Source organism: Astatotilapia calliptera, chromosome 16 (assembly GCF_900246225.1).
Source record: "Astatotilapia calliptera chromosome 16, fAstCal1.2, whole genome shotgun sequence".
Taxonomy (NCBI): Eukaryota; Metazoa; Chordata; class Actinopteri; order Cichliformes; family Cichlidae; genus Astatotilapia; species Astatotilapia calliptera.
The window spans coordinates 3,827,013-3,846,247 of NC_039317.1; the positions used below are offsets into that span (position 1 = coordinate 3,827,013).

The 19,235-nt window shown below is 40.6% G+C and overlaps 2 protein-coding genes across 16 annotated transcripts in view; one reads left to right on the top strand and one right to left on the bottom strand.

Moving 5' to 3' along the window:
* The window catches only part of caska (calcium/calmodulin-dependent serine protein kinase a), a 172,514-nt gene that overhangs the window by 91,252 nt on the left and 62,027 nt on the right, over window positions 1-19,235 (top strand). For all 13 annotated transcript variants that reach the window (XM_026144181.1, XM_026144180.1, XM_026144187.1 and 10 more), the window contains exon 6: window positions 16,106-16,208. In XM_026144181.1, the coding sequence (XP_025999966.1) occupies window positions 16,106-16,208 (103 nt within the window). The remainder of the gene's footprint in view (window positions 1-16,105; window positions 16,209-19,235) is intronic.
* LOC113007530 (uncharacterized) lies at window positions 7,761-17,663 on the bottom strand. Of its 3 annotated transcripts, none has more exons than XM_026144195.1 (7): window positions 17,640-17,663; window positions 13,981-14,529; window positions 13,397-13,889; window positions 11,312-11,384; window positions 9,321-10,144; window positions 9,055-9,189; window positions 7,761-8,964 (listed from the first exon to the last, which is right to left on the bottom strand). In XM_026144195.1, coding segments are annotated over exons 1-7 (2,319 nt in total). In that variant the 5' UTR covers window positions 17,642-17,663; the 3' UTR covers window positions 7,761-8,721. The 3 variants fall into 3 exon arrangements, with proteins under 3 accessions (XP_025999980.1, XP_025999981.1, XP_025999982.1); XM_026144196.1 differs by lacking the exon at window positions 17,640-17,663 and adding an exon at window positions 14,914-16,065; XM_026144197.1 differs by lacking the exon at window positions 17,640-17,663 and adding an exon at window positions 15,012-15,017.

A 19,235-nucleotide genomic window follows, 5' to 3' on the forward strand; every position in this document is an offset into this window, starting at 1 on the left:
CCTTAAGTCTTAGAATTTAGAGGGGCCCTAAAAGTGTTGACCTTTTACCTTTATTAAATCTGTTTAGAGAACGTTTGAGAAGTTTTTAATCCTGTCACTGAAAAAAAATTCTAGCATAATGCAACTGTCATTAGAGCCGGGCTATTTTTGGAACAGGCCAGACTCTTATCCACGCTCCAAGCTATACCAGCGAGAAAATCACGATAAACTGACTCAAACCTGCAAGTGATTTAACTTGCTTATCTTATTGAATATAAGTGTTGAGTTAGCAGCTAAATTGGTAAATTTATATCAAGTTATCACATTTGCCTGGTTCTTTTTTTAATTCCTAGAACTTCCTCACAGTTCAGTTAACTCCCTGAGGCTGTTTTCATCAGAGTTACAGAGATACATTACATAACTTACAGCATATGGCTAAACCTCTATGCTTGGTCTGGTGAGGGAGTTAACTCAGACCAAACCTGTTAGTCAGTCTGATGATTTAGTTTTATTAAGTCAAGCTTAGTGGACTGCTGGGATCATGAGGGAAGCTTGCCAGCCACACTCCTTTATGGTTAGTAAATGAATAGTAAATATTAAAAAGGCACCTTGTGTTAGAACAGTGAGGTAAAAATGCAGCTTTGACATTGTCCCACTGTTAGATACTTCTGTTATCAGTATCTAACAGTGACTCTGAGCCCCTGTCTCCAGCTCATTAGATGTACTGCTGAGACGTATGCCCTTTACAGGGGACACAAACAAAATAGAGCATACACATGCAGAGCTTCGGCAACAAAACTGTGCTTGTTGAATATGGAACAGTGTGAACGTGCCACAGCTTTCCATGCATAAAAGTCACTGAATTCATCGCAATCCTCTTGTTCATAAATCACCATGATGGCTGTGTATTCATCTTCCCACTTGCTTCACCACAGACCTCCACCAGTGACAGCAGCACAAGCGCGCTTGTATGTCTATTTTTGTGGATCTGTGTGTTTGTCTTTGGCCTCTCTCACTGCTACAGATTGTGTGCATGCAAATGCACCGCAAACAGCAAGGCAGGATGAGTTTATCTGCGTCAGCTTTGAAAGCAGAAGTTGAGAGATGAAGAGAGAAGCCAGCACAAGATTGAAGGTGAACTTTTGTGTTGTGGGACTGTTCATATATCTGGTGTCTGTGCTATACAGCCAGCTGTTCTGAAATAAAGTCATGCTGAATGTTGAATCTGCAAAGCATATCCGGGCTCTGTGTTGAGCCGTCTGAGGAAACCATAAACACAGCAACACTTTGATGTAAACCTGAGGAAAGAGAGTGTGGTGCCGACACAGACCTATACCTTCGTTTGCAGCAATAGTATTTCTTCATTCTCCAGGTGCGCTAAGGTGAGATCTGCAGTCAGATCTTCTGAATGTAAGGAACAGGAAGTGTTCCCTCTGTAAATTTTATAGTGTCCATGTCTTGCATATAACATTGTGTGTCTGCAAGAAAACATTGCACAAACTTCACGCTTCAAGCCTTCTAGTTAAATTTGTGCTCGGTCAGACTCTGTTTGTGCTTGTCCCTTGTTGAGCTTCTGGTGGTCTGTGATAGGTCAGTTTTTCTTACTGTGTTGTAAGTCTCGAATGTATACCTGTGGGTAATATCTGCAGAAAGAAAGCAGCATGTTGGACAATCTTGAAAGTAAAGATGAGTCTGTTCAGAATACAAAATATAGGAACAGTGAATGTGTCTTTAAATGTTGCTGCGCTATTATCTGCATGTAACTCTATCCATTAGATTAAATGTAGTCATTCAGTCAACTGTTTAGTACGTAGTCGGCAACACACATCTGACAAAAGCATGTGTAATATCGCTAGACCCACATTAAAGCTGTTTTTACTGAAGCTCTGGTAAAAAGTGATAAAGTATGGTGCTGCACGGAGACACCGAATAGCGATATTTTATTAAGTAAATAAAATATTCTGGGAATACTATAAACAACAGCACAAACACCACAATGCTAAGATAGCTTTAGGTGAGCAAACTTCTATTAAATCAGCTCAACTGAAGTGTGTCAAACACTGGATACACTGATTGTGAATGAAGTATTGTGATTAGAGCAGGGCGATATGACCAAAAATATTTATCACGATATACATTTGAAAATTTGTGATAACGATATCCTCAGCATAACCACGTATAATATCCACAAACTTAAAAAAAGGTTATACACACAGAATACGGTAATATTACGTTGAAGCACAGTACGTATCACTCCGCGAGGCTCCTGCCTACGATAGCCGTAATGCTCCAACAGTCCATCAAGCGGTGCAGCTTTGTAGCTTAGCAAAGTCGTACTAAAACATTTGACAGATTTTCGAGCGCCTTGTTCCACATAAATTAGTTTCGAGGTCAGTAAACACAACCAGAATTCAAACATAAGGCACACTGGATTATAAGGGGCACTGTCGATTTTCAGAAAAATTAAAGGATTGATTTTAAGTGTGCCGTATTTTCCAAAAAACACGTTAATAACGATGGCCCGCTAGCATGCGCTACCAAAAATAGTGCTTTGTTCTGTATCTGAGGGACGAAAGCTAAACCAGTTCCACACCACTGAAGTTGCAGCATTTTTAAAAACCAATTCTGGTTCATCTTTTTCATTCAACGATCCGCTTTCGCCCTTCTCATTCTCTGTTGCCGCCATGCTTTTTCCTCCATGTGCGTATGAAAACAAAAACACTGCGCATGCATGTTTTACCCATATTCTATCGTGATATTTCATTTTCTTATCATTGCCCAACATTATACCAGTATTACCATGACCAGTATGATATGGCCCAGCCCTTATTGTGATAATCTGATGATATATATTGTTTATTGGGGTTTTCTGGTCATTTGCACCTCGACTCTTAATGCAGCAAAACTAGAGGCAGCGATGGCTGCTACTTTTCAAAGGACAGGTTTGTATTTCCTGCTATGGCATCGTACCATTTATATATTCAAGGCAATCACTAATACTTTAAATGTTTTATTATTCTGATTCTGATTATTACATTTAAACATCTTAAAATGTCAGTGACGCACAGTTTTGTAAATATCTCAGCTTACTGGTTGCTAGTTTCAGCCTGTTTACTGGAAGACAGACTGAGGTGATACAGATATCTGTCTGTCACTGTGCTTACATGTTAGACCCTATTCTCGGCTTTATTTGGGGTGGCTTTGAAGCAAATACCACTTTCTACATTTGAATGGGGAAGTGTGATTGATAGGAGACTCATTTCCCCACTGACTGCTTGTCAGTGACTTGAATGTCAGCTGTTTTTACAAGGTAAAACGGTCGTTCTCCTCTCGGACCTCTTCGTGGTACACTTGGAGGACTATTAGCAGCGTCGTTAGTGCTGTTTGTGTGTTGATGGGTGGAGTGAATGGCTTTGTTAATGGCTTTCAATGGGCCTTGAGGTGTCGACCATGAAACTCAGTCATTACAGTTTCACAGTTGAGCACAAACGTGCACAGTAATATGCATGGGACGTGCACTGCTGCTTTTAATGTGTCTGTGTATGATGGCAAAATAACACCTCTGAGTAGCCCAGTGCTTGTCAGTTTTTCTTATGAATTTGCAGCTACATTTGTTTGTTTGTCTAATCTAAACGGAGATGACTTTAGTTTCCCCTACCCCGTGAAACGTGCTGGGAGATCAGTTAAATCAACCAGTCCATATATATGTATAAAAACAACGCTGGTTTCCTTCAACTTCAACAAAGTGGGAATCAGTCCAAGATTGTGTAGTCAACCAGGAATAAAATATTTTTCTCTTTCCCCTGTCCCTTCGTCCTCTCACATGTATAGACACAAATTGAGTAACAGCAGAAATTAAAAATTAGTGCGACAATAAAACGATTGCAGGTTGCTGCTAGTTTGCAAAGTTCACCTTATGTTAAGCCTTACAGCTGATTAAAATATAAGGAACATCAGGTGTTGTATTAATGGCAGTACATAGGAGCTGCTTCATTTGAACTTTGACTGTTTCATGCAATTCCTGTATGAGGTGCGCATTCGAAAACCTAAAGACTTGCAAAAAAAACCCCTAAATAAAACAAACCCCTGCAATCTTTACTACAGCTCGCAACTTTTCAGACATTAGCAGCAGAACACCTCCTGAAGCTGCTGGCAGTAATGCACTTTTGTGTCCGAGTACATGTTGCATGAGCCCCACAAAAGGCATAAGAAACCACAGTCACAGTCCTCAGCAGCAGCAGAGGAAAACCACAGGAAATAATACAATGTCTGAGGAGACCCACAAACAATGCACACACCCTTGTGTAAACAGAAAGTGTATACAGATGCAAAACACGCAGAGGTCTTTTGTTGATACTCCCTAATGCAAACCTCTGGCGTTTCTAATGAAGCTGAATGATTGGGAGAGTGATGTGAATAACATTGGCAATCAGTGGGCTGCCACGGGTTAATGGGGGTAAGTAAGTGTGACTTCATTTATTTCAGCTCCCCTTCTTGCTAATATATTTCAACTGTTAATTGATAACAAACACAAACGAATACACAGGAAAACGAAAATAACCTCCAGCCATAATATTACACCAGACCACAAGTCCTGACCATCATGTTATGTCATCACGGAATGTGTTTTATTACAGAGGTTGGCTAAAGTTTACAAGTTTACACGTCAGCCATACGACTTCTGTCCCATATAGCCTGCAATAATTGCTCATTTTTTCTAACTATAGTCTGCGAGCCACTACAGCTAATGTGGCTATCATGTAATTGCTACTAGTTAAACGGCTAATGTTAGTGTGTGTGCCTTAAAGGTAATTGAAATGGGAAATCTCTTAAAATTCAATGTTGTGAATGTCCCAAGTATGAGCGACAAAACAGGAATATGTAAGGCTGGGTGGTACTGTTAGTAACGGGCTGAGTGCATCTTTTATGCATGGAAAAAATTCAAAATCTTACCAAGTACATTTGTCTAATTTCTAGTCCAAAAAAATCTTATGACACTTAAAATAAGACACAATCAGCTACAGAGTAACATTTCAGTGAGATGTTTGAACTTGTTTTAGACAGTGCATCTTGGATATGGAGAATTTTCATTTGTTCCATTGGCACATTTTTTTCACTTACTAAAAGATATTTTTGCTTGAAATAAGTGAAAGAAAAATCTGCCAATTGAGCAAGTGAAAATTCTCCAGATCCAAGATGCACTGTCCTAAAAGTTCATCTATCTCACTGAAATGTTAAGATTTTGAATTTTTGCAGTGTGAAGGCCTTCCTCAACACAACACTTTTAACCTAACAAGAACAAGAATTCCTGTTCATGCTATATTTAAACCACACTGGGTTGTTTTGCTTTTGTTTTCTGCTACTTCTCTGTCTGTTTCCCCTTATAGAGTTTTAGAGATGTGAAAGACCCCAGTTAGCACTCATGTGTCAAGGAGCCCTTGCCTTTGCAAGCTTAAATAAGATGTGTGAGGTGTCCAGCTATAAAGTAGAAGAAAGTATTTAACAATTCAAAAGCGATATCTCAGCCGGTGTAGTCACCAGTTACATGAAAACCTTCACTTATTTTCCGGCTAGCAAAAAGCTCCAAAAATGGCCTGCAGCTGAGCTTAGCACATCTCCACTTGTTATTTTCCTCTTCTTCCAACCACCCCCGACTCACTGTGAATTCCTTCTCTCCTGGCTATGTTTCTTTGGCGTTGATTTATTTACTTATTTATTTTTTTCCTCTGGCCTGTGCCTGTCTGTCTGTGAGTATTTGGGGGAGAGCACACTGGAGGGTATCTGATACTCTCTGCTGCCTGCTTCAGTCTGAATAGCTACTGCGGCCCCTGGGGGCCAGGGGATACACATCTGCAGGAGCCACACTTCACAGAACATTGTCTTCTTGAAAACTCCCTCAACACACTCTCACACAACATCAGCACAAACAATAGTGCACAGTCTAAACCCTCAGAATCAATGGACACACAAATACTGAAAAAGACTTTTCACACACAGGCATCAAACACTGATCGCTTGTTGTTGCACATGAGGACCTCACTACAGACATTTTCATGCATGCACGAGTGCAACACCATGATGTCACGTCACAGCATGTGAATCAGAAAGAGAGAAGAGTGATTTTACCATTTTACCACTATTAAGTAATTTGTATTTGTAATGACTTGTACTTTCAGTTTACACCTGAAAGGATATTTCTTTGTTGCAATGAAATACTATCTACTGTACTACCTTTAAAACCTTTATTTATCATATACATTTTTTATTATTTAATATACCTCAAAAATAAACTACGAAAAATATCTGAGTCTTTCTGTTTTGACTGTTAAGTCTGTTTTATTTATAGTCAGTAGCACATTTAAACAGCAGAAGCTGACCTGGCCTGTGCTTTAGAGACGGGCACATTTACATTCCAGGTCTCCAAAAAAGCCTTTTTCACAATACATGAAAAGCTTAACGGTGGGTTTTGCTGTATTAACTAATTATTATTAGTTAATTTTTATGGAAAGTGAAAATCACAGTGATCATTAAAATGTGTTCAGAATTAGCAAATTATTATCATAAGTCATGACACGCTGCTCTCCCCTATATAAGCTTTACTTAGTATTAGATCAATTCCAAAGTTTGTGGTATCAAACAGAAATAGGTAAATGGCAAATGGCAAAAGTGCTGTATTTACATAATGTAAACAGTTATTGATGTCAAAGTTAAAGAAACCTGAAACATCAGAATAGATAACAGAGCAGACAAATGAAATGCGTGGAGAGGAATACAGCAGAGACCTCCAAAAGGACAAAGCAATACAACTGTGGGTAGGAGCTTTAAGGTTTGAGATGAATCTCAGATATAGAAATAGTAGCAACAACAGAAAAATAAGGAGTTGATTCAAAAGTAAAAACCTACTTTTAGCTGCAGTATTTCTCTTATGGATTTTCCTTTTCTTTTTTTTTTAAAAAAAAAAATTGTTTTCATGACCGTAGAACAGTCAGAGGTGTTTGTCAAGAATTCAAAAACTAAGCTGCACTTCGGGTTTAGAAGTGTTGTTTCTAAGCTCTTGACTGACTAATCTTAGATGTTTCTTGCCTTCTTTTTTTGCAGCCAGCCTCAATAAGTTGAGAAAACCATAATTCCTAATGGTCCTCTAAAACACAAAGATTTAAACGTCCAGAATGTTTGAGCAGAAATCTTGCTTAGATGCACCTGGGCTGGTAAACTCCAGGGGCAGACAAGCACAAATCTATTTGTTGTTACCTTAAATGCATATTTAAAAAAGCAACTTCCCTAAACACAAGACATCAAAGTTTTCCCGAAACTGAATTAACACTGAATTGTCAGAGCCTCGCTGCGCATACCGAACTGTTGCCTGGTGACTTTTTCTTTTTTATGTCGCAATCAATGCAGTTCCACCGTACACTGATATAGAAGACGGTAGCAGTTTTACCAGGATGCAGAGATAGAAGTGTAAAAATTTTTAAAAATTTCTCGGAGGAAGTCCCACGCTCGCTCAGTCCTCAAGTGAAACCTACACTATTGTCTACCAACTGCAAGGTCGGTGGTTTGATCCCCATGTGGCGACACATGCCGTCCCAGTGTAGGTTTCACTTAAGGATTGAGCGAGCGTGGGGCTTCCTCCAAGAAACACATATTTTACCCCTAATGTATTTATCTGAGTGAGTGTGTGAACGTTAGCTATAAATATAAGCACTGTGTGATTGTGTGGTATGTTGAATGGGACTGAGAAAATGCTGTGAGTATATAGAAACAGACAGAGCACAAAGTGATACAGGACATACACATATTTATTGCATGATATAAAAATAACTTTGCAACAGTAGCGAAATGTAAGTAGGACCAGAGTGTGAATGTGTAGAAGTGGTTACAGAGAGAGAGGGAGGGAAAGAATGCAGCTGGAGGCACAGAGTACTTTAACTTCAATATACTGAGACTTCATTTCAAATAAACACAAGTAAGGATATCACAAAGCAAAGGAGTGTAATTCACAGAGCTTCACAAACAACAGTAACACCACAACCAAAGTATCCATATTCAACTGAAAGCTACTTTAGGCTGCTCCATTGTCACAGGTGGTCCAACCTGATAATACAGGAAAATGAAATTTGGAATTTCTTTAGTTTATTCCTCAGGTTCAACTAATGCGTGTGTGTATGCGTGCAGTTCTTTTAAAGTCTTAACTTTTTAAAAAACATTTCTACATTTTAAGTTTTCAGGGACTGACAGTCTGACATGTTCTTGGTGCTCTGTTATCTTAGTGCAGTCCTGCAGTCTCACAGCCGAGCAATGGCTGAAGCACAGCAGGACAGAGCACGTGTGGCCAGTGGCGAGTGCTGATATTAAAAGATCACTGCACAGAGGACATTGAGCTTTAACTGTTAACGTTTGGTCAGCGCGTGTCTGATATGCTGATTTCTTTGTGAAGTAATAAGATACTCTCAGACATAACGAGGACATCATTTAAATGAAAACTTGGATTAAAGCTGCACGAGAGAGAAATTTAGACTGTGAATGCAGTCCTGGTGTATTTGGTTGAAACTGACCGTGTTACTCAAACTGACCAAGAACTTCTTGCTTTGAGTTGTAGTAATGATACAGACTTGTGAAAAGGGAAGTGTTGTGCCACTACCTTTCTCCTACTCACTGCTCGAGTTTTTTCATGAGCTGCTTTGTAAGCAGAAACTTGAGTACGTTTGCTTTCCCATGCAGTCAAAAGATGAGTATTATTAACTATATAACACTTGCATGACTGCACTCCACAGTGCCACAAACTGCGGTTTCCTCCTTCTGCTGTTCGGACTTCGGAGTGGCACTTCCTGTACCTGAGCAGAACACCTGCAGTGTTGTGGAGTTTTTCTGGTTCCACCTTAAAATGTTGAGGGTTTTATTGCGGAATGTCCTGTCCAGCACAAAGTACATGATGGGGTCAGTTGAGCTTCTCAGTGCAGCAAGAAGAAACAGGCAGTTCTTCAGCTAGAGAGGGACAAGAAAACCATCATCATGTCAGATTTCCACATACTGTGGGACATTTTTACTTTCAATTTGTATATGAAAAGCAGTCACCTCGATAATGCCGGAGAATGGGTGGCAGCTGGAAGTTTCTTTGGTGGGGGAACATTGAAGGGGAGTTTCATGGACCAGAGAAAAGAAGATGGGTTTGAAGATATGGTGCGGCAGCAGGCAAACAGAAAGAATGACCTGTGTGGAGTTGGTTTTTTAAAATTTAATGAAATATGTGAAGTATATTGGAAATTTATTTGGCTCAAGAGGAGGGAATTAAGTGACTAAACAATAACATTATTTTAAAGTATAAAATTACTCATAGCCACCTGGATGACCACAATGTTTCGGAACACCCTGCTCAGCAGTCTCTGGGAGGTTGTGACTGGTGTGTTGCGACGTGAGCGCCGGATATGCCTCAGCACCGTGACGTAGGACAGCAGCACCAGCAGGTACATAACAAAGAAGAAGGCTGTAATGACCACAGTGGCAGTTTGAGACATACTGCCTCCGAGTTCCACAGCAGGGCTGTAGCATACCTTCCCACGTCCTGATTTGTCACTTTTGGTGGTTTGGTTCATAGCCTCGTGCACTGCGTAATAAGCAGTCACTGGCACTATGCTCCCCACTGACATTAGCCACACAGTGATGCACACGACGTTGGCGAAGGACACTTTTTTGAGGCTAGCAAAGAAGGTGTGTGGCAGCAGGGTGGTGCAGGCGCTGGGCCTCGAGGCGTGGGTGTTCTGGATTAGGGACGCAAAGCGGCTGAGGGCCACCCAAGTGAGCATCATTAAGCTTATATAGATGTTAACGTGGAGCACCGGGGTAATGCCGTGCAGGACGAGCTGACACAGGACATCATTCAGACCCCAGACCAAGCCTTCGGCATAGTAGGCTGCGAGGAAGGGCGTGGTGATGGACAACAACACATTGGATATACTCAGGTGGCACAGATACATGTGGATGGGGGAGAGGCTGGAGATGCACCGCAGGAACACCCAGAGAGCGAGTGCATTCCCTGGGAGGGCGGTGAGGAAGAGGAGCGCATAGACGGAGGGAAGGAAATATAACGTTGCAGCAGTCGGGCAGAGGGAGAAGTTACAGGTGGTGGACGAAGTGTTTTCTGATGGAAACGTGCTCTCCATTTGATCTAGAACACAGAAGCTGGCTTTTAAATCTTGTTGACATCAAGGCTTCCTGAACTGTCAAAACATTTTTATTTACTTATTTTTTAGCAAAATCAGACTTGACCATTACTTCAGAATGTCTATGAGGAACTTTGAGTCTATTCAGTGACAAAGCTCCAAAATCAGCAGCTCAGATAGTCAGATGTTGTAAATATAGACTTGACCAGAAACCCTTCTTAACCGTACACCGTAACCTGACGTGCAACTGAACGTACGGTGGGCACAGCCCGAACCGCTCTGAAGGCTGCAGCACAGGGTTAAAAAGAGTTTAAGGTTTCCAGCTGAGAGCATAACTCAGGCACAGCATGTGTCCGAGTGTGAGAGGTGTGGGATCATGACAGTTCATGATATCTTAGTAACCCACTGCAGGCTAGCATGTTATTGTTTTAGTTTTTTTTTTCTGGGTGAGAAGCTAACCTCTTATGTGTTATGTGCATGGCTTGTCAGTGCACTGGTGTCTGTGGGTGCAGAACTCCTCAAACCAACATGTACTTTCTTTAGTTGCATAGTTTAACTTACTCTTCTACAGTTCTGCTGTGCGTAGATGTAGCAAATATTATATAAATTAAAACTAAAACATGCAAAATTAATTTTGAATAACATTTTTTTTAATTGTCAGGAGGTTAAACAAACACTCCATTTTCAAAAACAAAAACTTTGAATTTTCCATCAATTATTTTACAGTTCAGGCTTTAAAGGGTTAACCTGAGCTTTGCAAGCAGTCTAACTAAATTTGTCGTCTTATATCAGAGTTGTATGCTTAGAGAATGGGCAATACCGAAGTGTCAGGCTTGTAAAATAGACACATTTTAATGCATGTTTTACAGGGATGACTGGAGAAACTGATATGCTCCTGTGTAAAACACCATAAAGTATTTAAAGAAGTAGGTCACAGAGATGACAGTTTCCTGTAGGTTTAACATTTGATCGGTGAGGAGATGATGATGATGCTCTCCAGTCTTAACTTGAATGTCCAGCACTTCTCAGTACAAGTTGTTGGAAAAGCAACAAAATTGTCAGCAATACTTTCTTTCTTTCTTTCAAAGTGATAAAATGTAACATTTAACAAATTAAGTGCACTTGACTAACACAACATTGCTCAGAGATGCGTTTGGCTTCATGATACATACCAATAACAGGTCCTCTGAGATGTTTCAATAAAAGGCTGCAGGCATCAGATGACACTGCCCCATGTGAAGTATTCTGAGGGTAGAGTAGAAACGGTGGTTTTAACAGCAGGCATGACACGCTGCTTCTCTGCAGTGTCTTCCTTGTCGAAGTGGCGCTTTATTGTAAATGGCAAGTTGTCGGTGGGGTGTGGTATTTTCGTAACTAGAATACTATGTTTTGTCTAGCAGGCTTCCTCATTTGGTTTCAGGGTATGCTGTGTATGACTTGAAAATAAGGAGCAGTTGTGTGTTGCATGTTAAGCGTTCAAATCAGTGATTCAATTTGATATTCACTTTTAAATAAAAATAAATAATTTCTCTCATTCAAATTAGTTTCCATCTTTCTGCTTATTTACTCATCCGTTCATCTTTTCTGCACACAATGTTTGGCTTGGGTTGCAAAAATGTCTAAACACTGTCCCTTTTCTGCCTTGGGGTGGCGCTGTTGTTCTAGATGAGAAGCAGAAAGAGTTGTTTGGTTCCTACACACACTTCCCTTCCATAATAAGGGACACACTGCATGATAAACATTGATTAGCACAGGACTATTTATATCCTACTTTATTTCGAAAAGCACAATTTGGCACATTAACATAAGCTTTATGAAATAAATCACACCAAGATCCAGAACAAACTTTGAAAACAGACTTCTGTAAATGTCAGAGCTTTTCTTAATACGTAAAAGGCATTTTGCCCTGTGAGAAGTGGTATTTAACAGTGAAGCCCCATGCTTTCACCTCAGTAGGCGTTTCCCTGGGTTTTTTTTCTAATGCTGTTATAAATATCATAAAGTTCAGGCTTTGATCAAATCTGCAAAGTTCCCATCACCTTTCCTTCACTTTGTCTTCAGCGTGTTTTGTTAGTGACATATGGCCATCTGCAGGGTCACACACACGTTTATATTTAAACAGTATGTGACAAATGTTTTGATAAATGCAGTGAGGGGAAGAGTATTGACTTGTTGTCATGTTTCTATCTGTGTAATTGTGGTTTGTGTCTCTCGTTTATCAGTGCTTATACTAGATTAATGCAGCATATGGGTGTGAAAGGAACTGCTCAGTCCCCGATTAAGTTCACAGTTTCACTCGAGCGGTGTAGTATGAAAACATCAGCTTATGCAAAAAAAAGCATTAAAGTCCAAGTGGTCCTGCCTTTGATGGACTTAAGTATTTTTATTTTTGCTTTTTTACTGTCACATCTGGCAAAGTCAAACACCCCTAGCTCTCTCTGTGTGTGTGTGTGTGTGTGTGTGTGTGTGTGTGTGTGTGTGTGTGTGTGTGTGTGGTGAGCGGTTGCCCTACTACTTTGCCCTCCATCTTTGAAACTATTTGGATTCAAACATCAAAACGATGCTGATGATGAAATCTCAAAATGTCTCATGGCACACAAGTACATTCAAATTTCTCTATAATAAGAAAGGACATATTTTTTAATTTGCAGGATTACTCGTAACATTAAGGACGGATTTACATGAAAAAAGTTTCCAGAGGTGGGTCTCAGGAATTTTGGGGGATTCTTTACCATCGAAGACGACACATCTACAAACCCAGTTACAGACTGGGTTTGTTACAGAAAACAAAACCCACAGTAACTTGCGGGACCACCAGCTTCAGTGTTCCTTGTCACTGCGTGTCCAAGTTTCTGGTGCAGATAGATATTCCTCTGTCGTTCCAAGTCTTATATATTGAGGCTCAGTGGAAAGAGCCCACTCCCATCATGACACAAATGTTTGATCACAGGACTAATCATAGGCCCTACAGTGTAACAGAGCCAGTACTTTTCCTCTGCATAAAATAATGCGAAGTTGTCCTAAACCTTTTCAAAATAAGCCTTAGTTCAAAGGTTTTTCTTAGGTAAGCACCAAGTAAAGGCGCACAGGCAAGAGCAGCAGCTGCCCTGTCACGCTCCTCTTCTTCTGCTGGCTTCTGTCATATTTACGTTTACGTCAGTAGAGTTATCGCTCTGCTGTGTGGGGATTTATAAACCGCTTTCTATCTTTGTATTACTAATTAGACTGGTGTTTGGGTGTTCTCTGTCAGTCCTTACATTTCTACTATCCATCTCAGCAGTGGAGCTGCTCCCACTGATGCCTGTAACATCTCTTAAGCAGATCATGTTGTTCACCAAGCGCAGCACCTCCTTCCTCACTGAAGAGGATAACAGGAAGTACATGACAGGGTCCAGGCAGCTGTTGAGGGCAGAAAACAGCAGAGCCACCTCGTTGGTTTTGTCAGCGACACACATCCAGAAACACGAAGTGTCTGTGATCTGCGTTTTTATGTAAAACACTCTGACCACGTGATAGGGCACAAAACAGATGCAGAAGAGAAAGAGGATGAAGAAGGACTTCTTGGCCGTTCGAGTGTAGCGAGTGGAGTTGGGCAGATCTGGATTTGCTTGTGATGTCCTCAGCAGCTTGAGTGCGATCTTCCCGTAGGACATCATGAGAGAGATGAAGACTAACCAAAAAAGAACCACCATACACATGTTGATGTAAGCCTTCCACTTTGTATTATCCAGCTTCTTGTAGTGGAAACACCTGGACACAGGAAATACATTTTGTCACACAAGTTGGCCACTGCAGATCTGCAGTAAGGTAAAAAAAAAGAAGATTTAAAGGTTTTACCAACCTGCTCACATGTGGAGAGTCATTCGTTGATGACACCATCACTGAAATGATACAAGTGGACACAATCCAGACGATGGCACACAGGGCGAAGCTGAGCTTTGTGGAGCAGAGTTTGCGCTGCATTCCTACACTTTGGTGGATCTTAAAGTAGCGATCCACACTGATCAGCCCTAACAGAGTGATGCTAATGTACATGTTCATGTAGAAGAGGTGTCCCACTACATTACACACGGTGGGATCCAGATTCCATTTGTCACCTTGGCTGTGATAGAGTATCCTGAATGGCAGACAGACCACCAGCAGCAGGTCTGCCAATGCAATGTTAATGAGAAACACTCGAACAGAGTTCTTCTTGGAGTGGACGCAGAAGAAAACCCACAGAGCCACCAGGTTCCCGACTAGACCCAGGATGAAGATTATAGAGTAGCTCACTGCCAGCAGGACCTGCAGTGTGTCGTCATCTCCACACGGGTCAAGGGTTAAGTTTGTTGTTTGGTTCTTACAGGAGAAGTTTTTTGCCATGGTGTCTTTTTTCAGGGGATTGACAGTCCTGCAAACAGATGAGGGGCACACATGGAATAATTTGCATTTTGGGAAAGGGCTTTCATACGTACAGGTTTGTGGGTGTGAGCATTAATCTGCCCTGCAAAACACAATCTTACCATCATAACCTCAGGAACTGGAAAGCCCTAGAAACATGTGAATAAGCTGTTCAAGATTTCTTTGGTATCTTTTGCACATTACCGCAGCCAAGCAGTTTTAAAATGATGTGTATGTGCTCAGTCAGTTTACTTCAAGAGAAGTATATCAAAAGATCAGTAAATGAAATAGCAGTAAAAGGAAACTGCTTACTCAACTCAAAGGTCAGCGCGATTGTGTTGCACACAGTGTGAAAAAAAAAAAGAAAAAAAAAGGAACTTTTCAAAACACTCACCTAGTTATTGGAGTTCATTAAAAAAGAAGTATGCGTTCCTTTCTTTGTGTAAAGGGCTGTGTGAACGGTGAGGATCAGTTCCAACCTCACACACTTACAGGTTTTGCAGTCTTTTTGCCTTCCTCTAAGGTACTCCAGGATATCCCTGTAAGTTGAACATGCAGGAAAAATCCAAATTTGCCGCTCTGAAAAAATGGAAATAGTTCCTTGTGTCATCTCATGTTCGATTTTCTCCTGTAGTCCAACTCGCGTTGAGCAAATACTATCATCGTCACAGAATAGTACTGTGTAGACTCAGCTTCAGTTTTTTCTTTTTTTTCTTTTTGGCTTCCCTAACTGTCCTATCTCACTTTCAAGATAAGCGCCTGTCCACAGCTGTGCAGTCAGAAATGCTGAAGTGCAGAATGCGGTAATGTTGCACAGAGGAAATTTCATACTGTGGTCACCCCCCCTCTTTTCTTCCGAGCACCATACAGAAGCAGAGAGAGAGAGAGAGAGAGAGAGAGAGAGGCCTTCTGATTATACATATGAGGGGAAATACTCACAGGGCATGCTTCACTTGTGTACAGTATGCTTTCCACCTTGGACTCTGGCTACTGTGGTAATCCCCCCCCCCCCTTTTCAAAATGGTATTTAATGTCCTCACGTAAGATTTTTAGAAAGAATTTAGAAAGGTCTGAGCAAAAGCAGAAATTTTAATACTCCGTTCAACAGCTACCGCACGGTAAAACTGTTTCTGTCTGCTGTTTTTCAGATCCGTATCAGTCCACATTAAACCACAAAGTAACACTATATCATAGAAAGGATGCTGCAGATGACCACAAATGTTAATGAAATGAAATGTGAATCTAAATAGGTGTTGCCATGTGCAAAACTGCTCGACTGAAATGTTGTGGTTGCATTACTTGATGCTTTGGGAAGAAAATAGCGATCTGTGTTTTCATGGCGTGTGACGACAGCATGATCAAAAAAAGCAAAAGTCAACGTTGTATTTAAAATAACTGGAGTCGTATAAAGACACTACAGCAAACTTCCTACTCTGATCTTCCCACACTCTCAGTTATTTGTGTGTGGCCGTGGTGGGTGGTGGTTTGGGGTGTGTCTGGCTCGTTTAATGTCTGTTATTTATAGGAGAATTTCACTCTTTAATTTGCTAAAATCTCTGTTTCCTTCTCCATTCTCTCATTCTCAGCCTCACTGCGTGTTGCTGGCATCTAAAGAGAACTCGGCTCCAGTGAAGCTGGGCGGGTTCGGAGTGGCGATCCAGCTCGGAGAGTCAGGACTGGTGGCAGGAGGTACAGTAAACACCACAACACAGCGGGATTCTCCCTGCATGCCTTGTCACCATTTGTTTAGGGAGATTTTTATTTTTTCTGACTTGTGGGAAAAGTTCCACTAAGATGGGATCAAAGAGACAGAACACGTCTCTGCTCCATAATTGAACTTATTGTTGAAGACACCATTTAAACACTTGTGACATAAGGGACACAGGGTTTATGACTCTTGTGACATAAAGAAGAACTGAGAAAAACACATAGTTATGACGCATATCGATATAATTTAGAGTGACTTTCCCAGCATATTATATATAAATACTTTACTTGAAATTATAGAATATGATATTCATGATAACTGAGCGTGTACATTCATCAGTACATCATTAATAGGATCTGCCAAAAGCTTACTGGACATATTTTTTGCTTCCAATTTGGCTGACTGGAAACAATTACAAGCTGGAAACCATTTGAATTGTTTATTCATGGATTCCAGTTCATAAATGAACAACTTAAAACTACAACAGGCAGAAACCTGTCCTGAGCCCCAATGACCATTCACAGAGACAGTGCACTCCCCTGGGTGAAAGTCATGCCTTTAAGTCATTAAGCTACCACATCTCACTGGTAAAGAAGACTTTGGTTGGAGTGAAATAGTCAGTGAGCAAAAGTGAAATGACCAAGATGCTGTAGTATAAGATACAAGATATTTTAGCGCCTCCTTCATGTTCTTGAGCAGAGGATACTCTGGAGCGTTCTTTATATAAGGAAAGGCGATGTTGGCAAGTCAATTCTGTATTACTGTGTTACTCTTATGCATCGCTAATATGTGGATATTTTTTTAAATCTCAACAGCTGTTAAACCCACAGATGATTTGTAAAGATTATGGAGCTTCATTAGTTGTGTCCTGTGTGAAACACTTTGTAAGGTGGGTTTATCAGAGTGAATTAATGATTATAGTGATTATAACTCTTGGCAGCACGGTGCCACGGTGGTAGGGCTGCTCAATTAATCGAATTTTAATCACGATTACGATCTGGGCTTTCAACGATCATTAAAAATGACTGAGCCGATTATTAGCCCCTCCCTCATTTATCCGCGACACCTTAAAGGCCGGTCCGTGAAAATATTGTCGGGCATAAACCGCTCCGTGGCGCAAAAAAGGTTGGAGACCGCTGATTAAGAGGACCCGAGGGAAGCTCGGAAAGCTAAGCAGAAGTTATTTTGAGAGGAGAGTGACTGCTGTTGGTTGAAAAGACAGGTTAAAAAAAACTTCAGTGGTGTTGCACACTATTTTATATTATTTTTTTAAAGTCATTGTTAACCCTTTAAAGCCGTCAGAGCAGCACGCTCCGTTTTGTGTAACTATTTTTTAAATCCCTGTAGAACCTGAACGCGTAAGCTAGCGCAATAATTTGTTTTGCACATGAAACCGGAGGAGTTGTACTTACATCTGATGCCATCAGCTTGTCCTCGGTCACGGTTTCGTTCCACATATAGCTTTGCAAAAATTGCATAAAAAGCGCTTGCAGGAACAAAAACATAATATTCCAGAAACACGCTTTGCCGATCCGACCAGCTGTTCGTAACACTTCCCACAGTGAAACAGACACTATCACATGTCCGCCATTTCCTGGCCGAAACCGGAAGTGATGTCATTTTCGCGGAAATTGTAGTTTTTTACTTGTAGGCCTTAAACCTATACTGGTCATGTTTGACTTTTCTGAATAGTTGCTGGGATGCTTAGAACTCGAATTGCACTGCTGGAAATAGTTTATTTTGATGCACCTGCTGTTTTCTTTGCAAATTTGCATCATAGGATTGTTTTTTCGTTTTTCCTGCAGTATATAAAAATTGGTGTATCTCCAAAATAAAACTATGAAGACACTCAAAATAAATTTCCTGTTGTTGTAAACTATTTCTTGCAACTTTTTTGTATTTAAAGCTTTGAGGGATAAACCTCTTAAATTTCTCCAAGTAGAAATATATGTACAAAATACAAAAAACGATTTTCAATTTTTTTGTAGTTTATTGCACTTTTTTTGCAATTAATGTAGTTACTGTGGACTTAATGCATACATATTATTAAAATATGGGCTATAACAGTTGTATAGCAACTTGAAATGCTCCCACAAATGGCACTACAACATGTAAAAAAATAATATAAGCTCTGGCGGACTTGGTTCTATGGTAGGTCTTAAGGGTTAAATAAATATCGTCAAATAATCGAGATCTCAATTTCAGTGAAAATAATCGTGATTATCATTTTTGCCATAATCGAGCAGCCCTACACGGTGGTTAGCACTGTTGCCGCACAGCAAGAAGGTCCTGAGTTCAATTCCACCATCAGGCCGGGGTCTTTCTGTGTGGAGTTTGCATGTTCTCCCCGTGTTTGTGTGGGTTCCCTCCGGGTACTCCGGCTTCCTCCCACCGTCCAAAGACATGCAGCTTGTGGGGATAGGCTAATTGGATAATCCAAATTGCCACTAGGTGTGAATGTGCGAGTGAATGTGAGTGTGAATGGTTGTCTGTCTCTGTGTGTTAGCCCCTGCAACAGACTGGCGACCTGTCCAGGGTGTACCCTGCCTCTCGCCCTATGACAGCTGGGATAGGCTCCAGCGCCCCCCCGCGACCCTGAAGGAGAAGCGGAAGCGAATGGATGGATGGATAGTGATTATAACTCAATTTATATAGTTTTCTCCTCATTTTGGTGTTATTTAGAATTAATTTCACTTCAGAGATCCTAAATGCTTTAATAAAGGCGAGATTTAAAGTGTTTTCATCTTAATGATGTTAGTTAAAGCACAAAAATATGAGGGGACTGCAGAGTGGGTAATATTTGTTAATATAATAATGATATTTTTAAGTTGTAATGAATGAATTGAAATGAATGAATGCTAAATGAGTAATGGGGGAGCTAAATAGCTTGCAAAAGACAACACATTGAGAACACATGGATTTCCGTGGTGCATCTTTAGGAGATCATACTTTCAGCACATCGTGCTTTCAGGCAACCTGGGTAATTTCAGTCAGGAGCTGAAAGTCCT

What these genes read in the sequence shown, in the direction of transcription:
- LOC113007530 (XM_026144195.1), bottom strand. An exon ending in CTGAGATGGATAGTAGAAAT is followed by an intron (nt 11,385 to 13,396) that starts GTAAGGACTGAC and finishes CTCTACCCTCAG; the next exon opens with AATACTTCACATGGGGCAGT. An exon ending in CATTCTCCGGCATTATCGAG is followed by an intron (nt 8,965 to 9,054) that starts GTGACTGCTTTT and finishes GTCCCTCTCTAG; the next exon opens with CTGAAGAACTGCCTGTTTCT.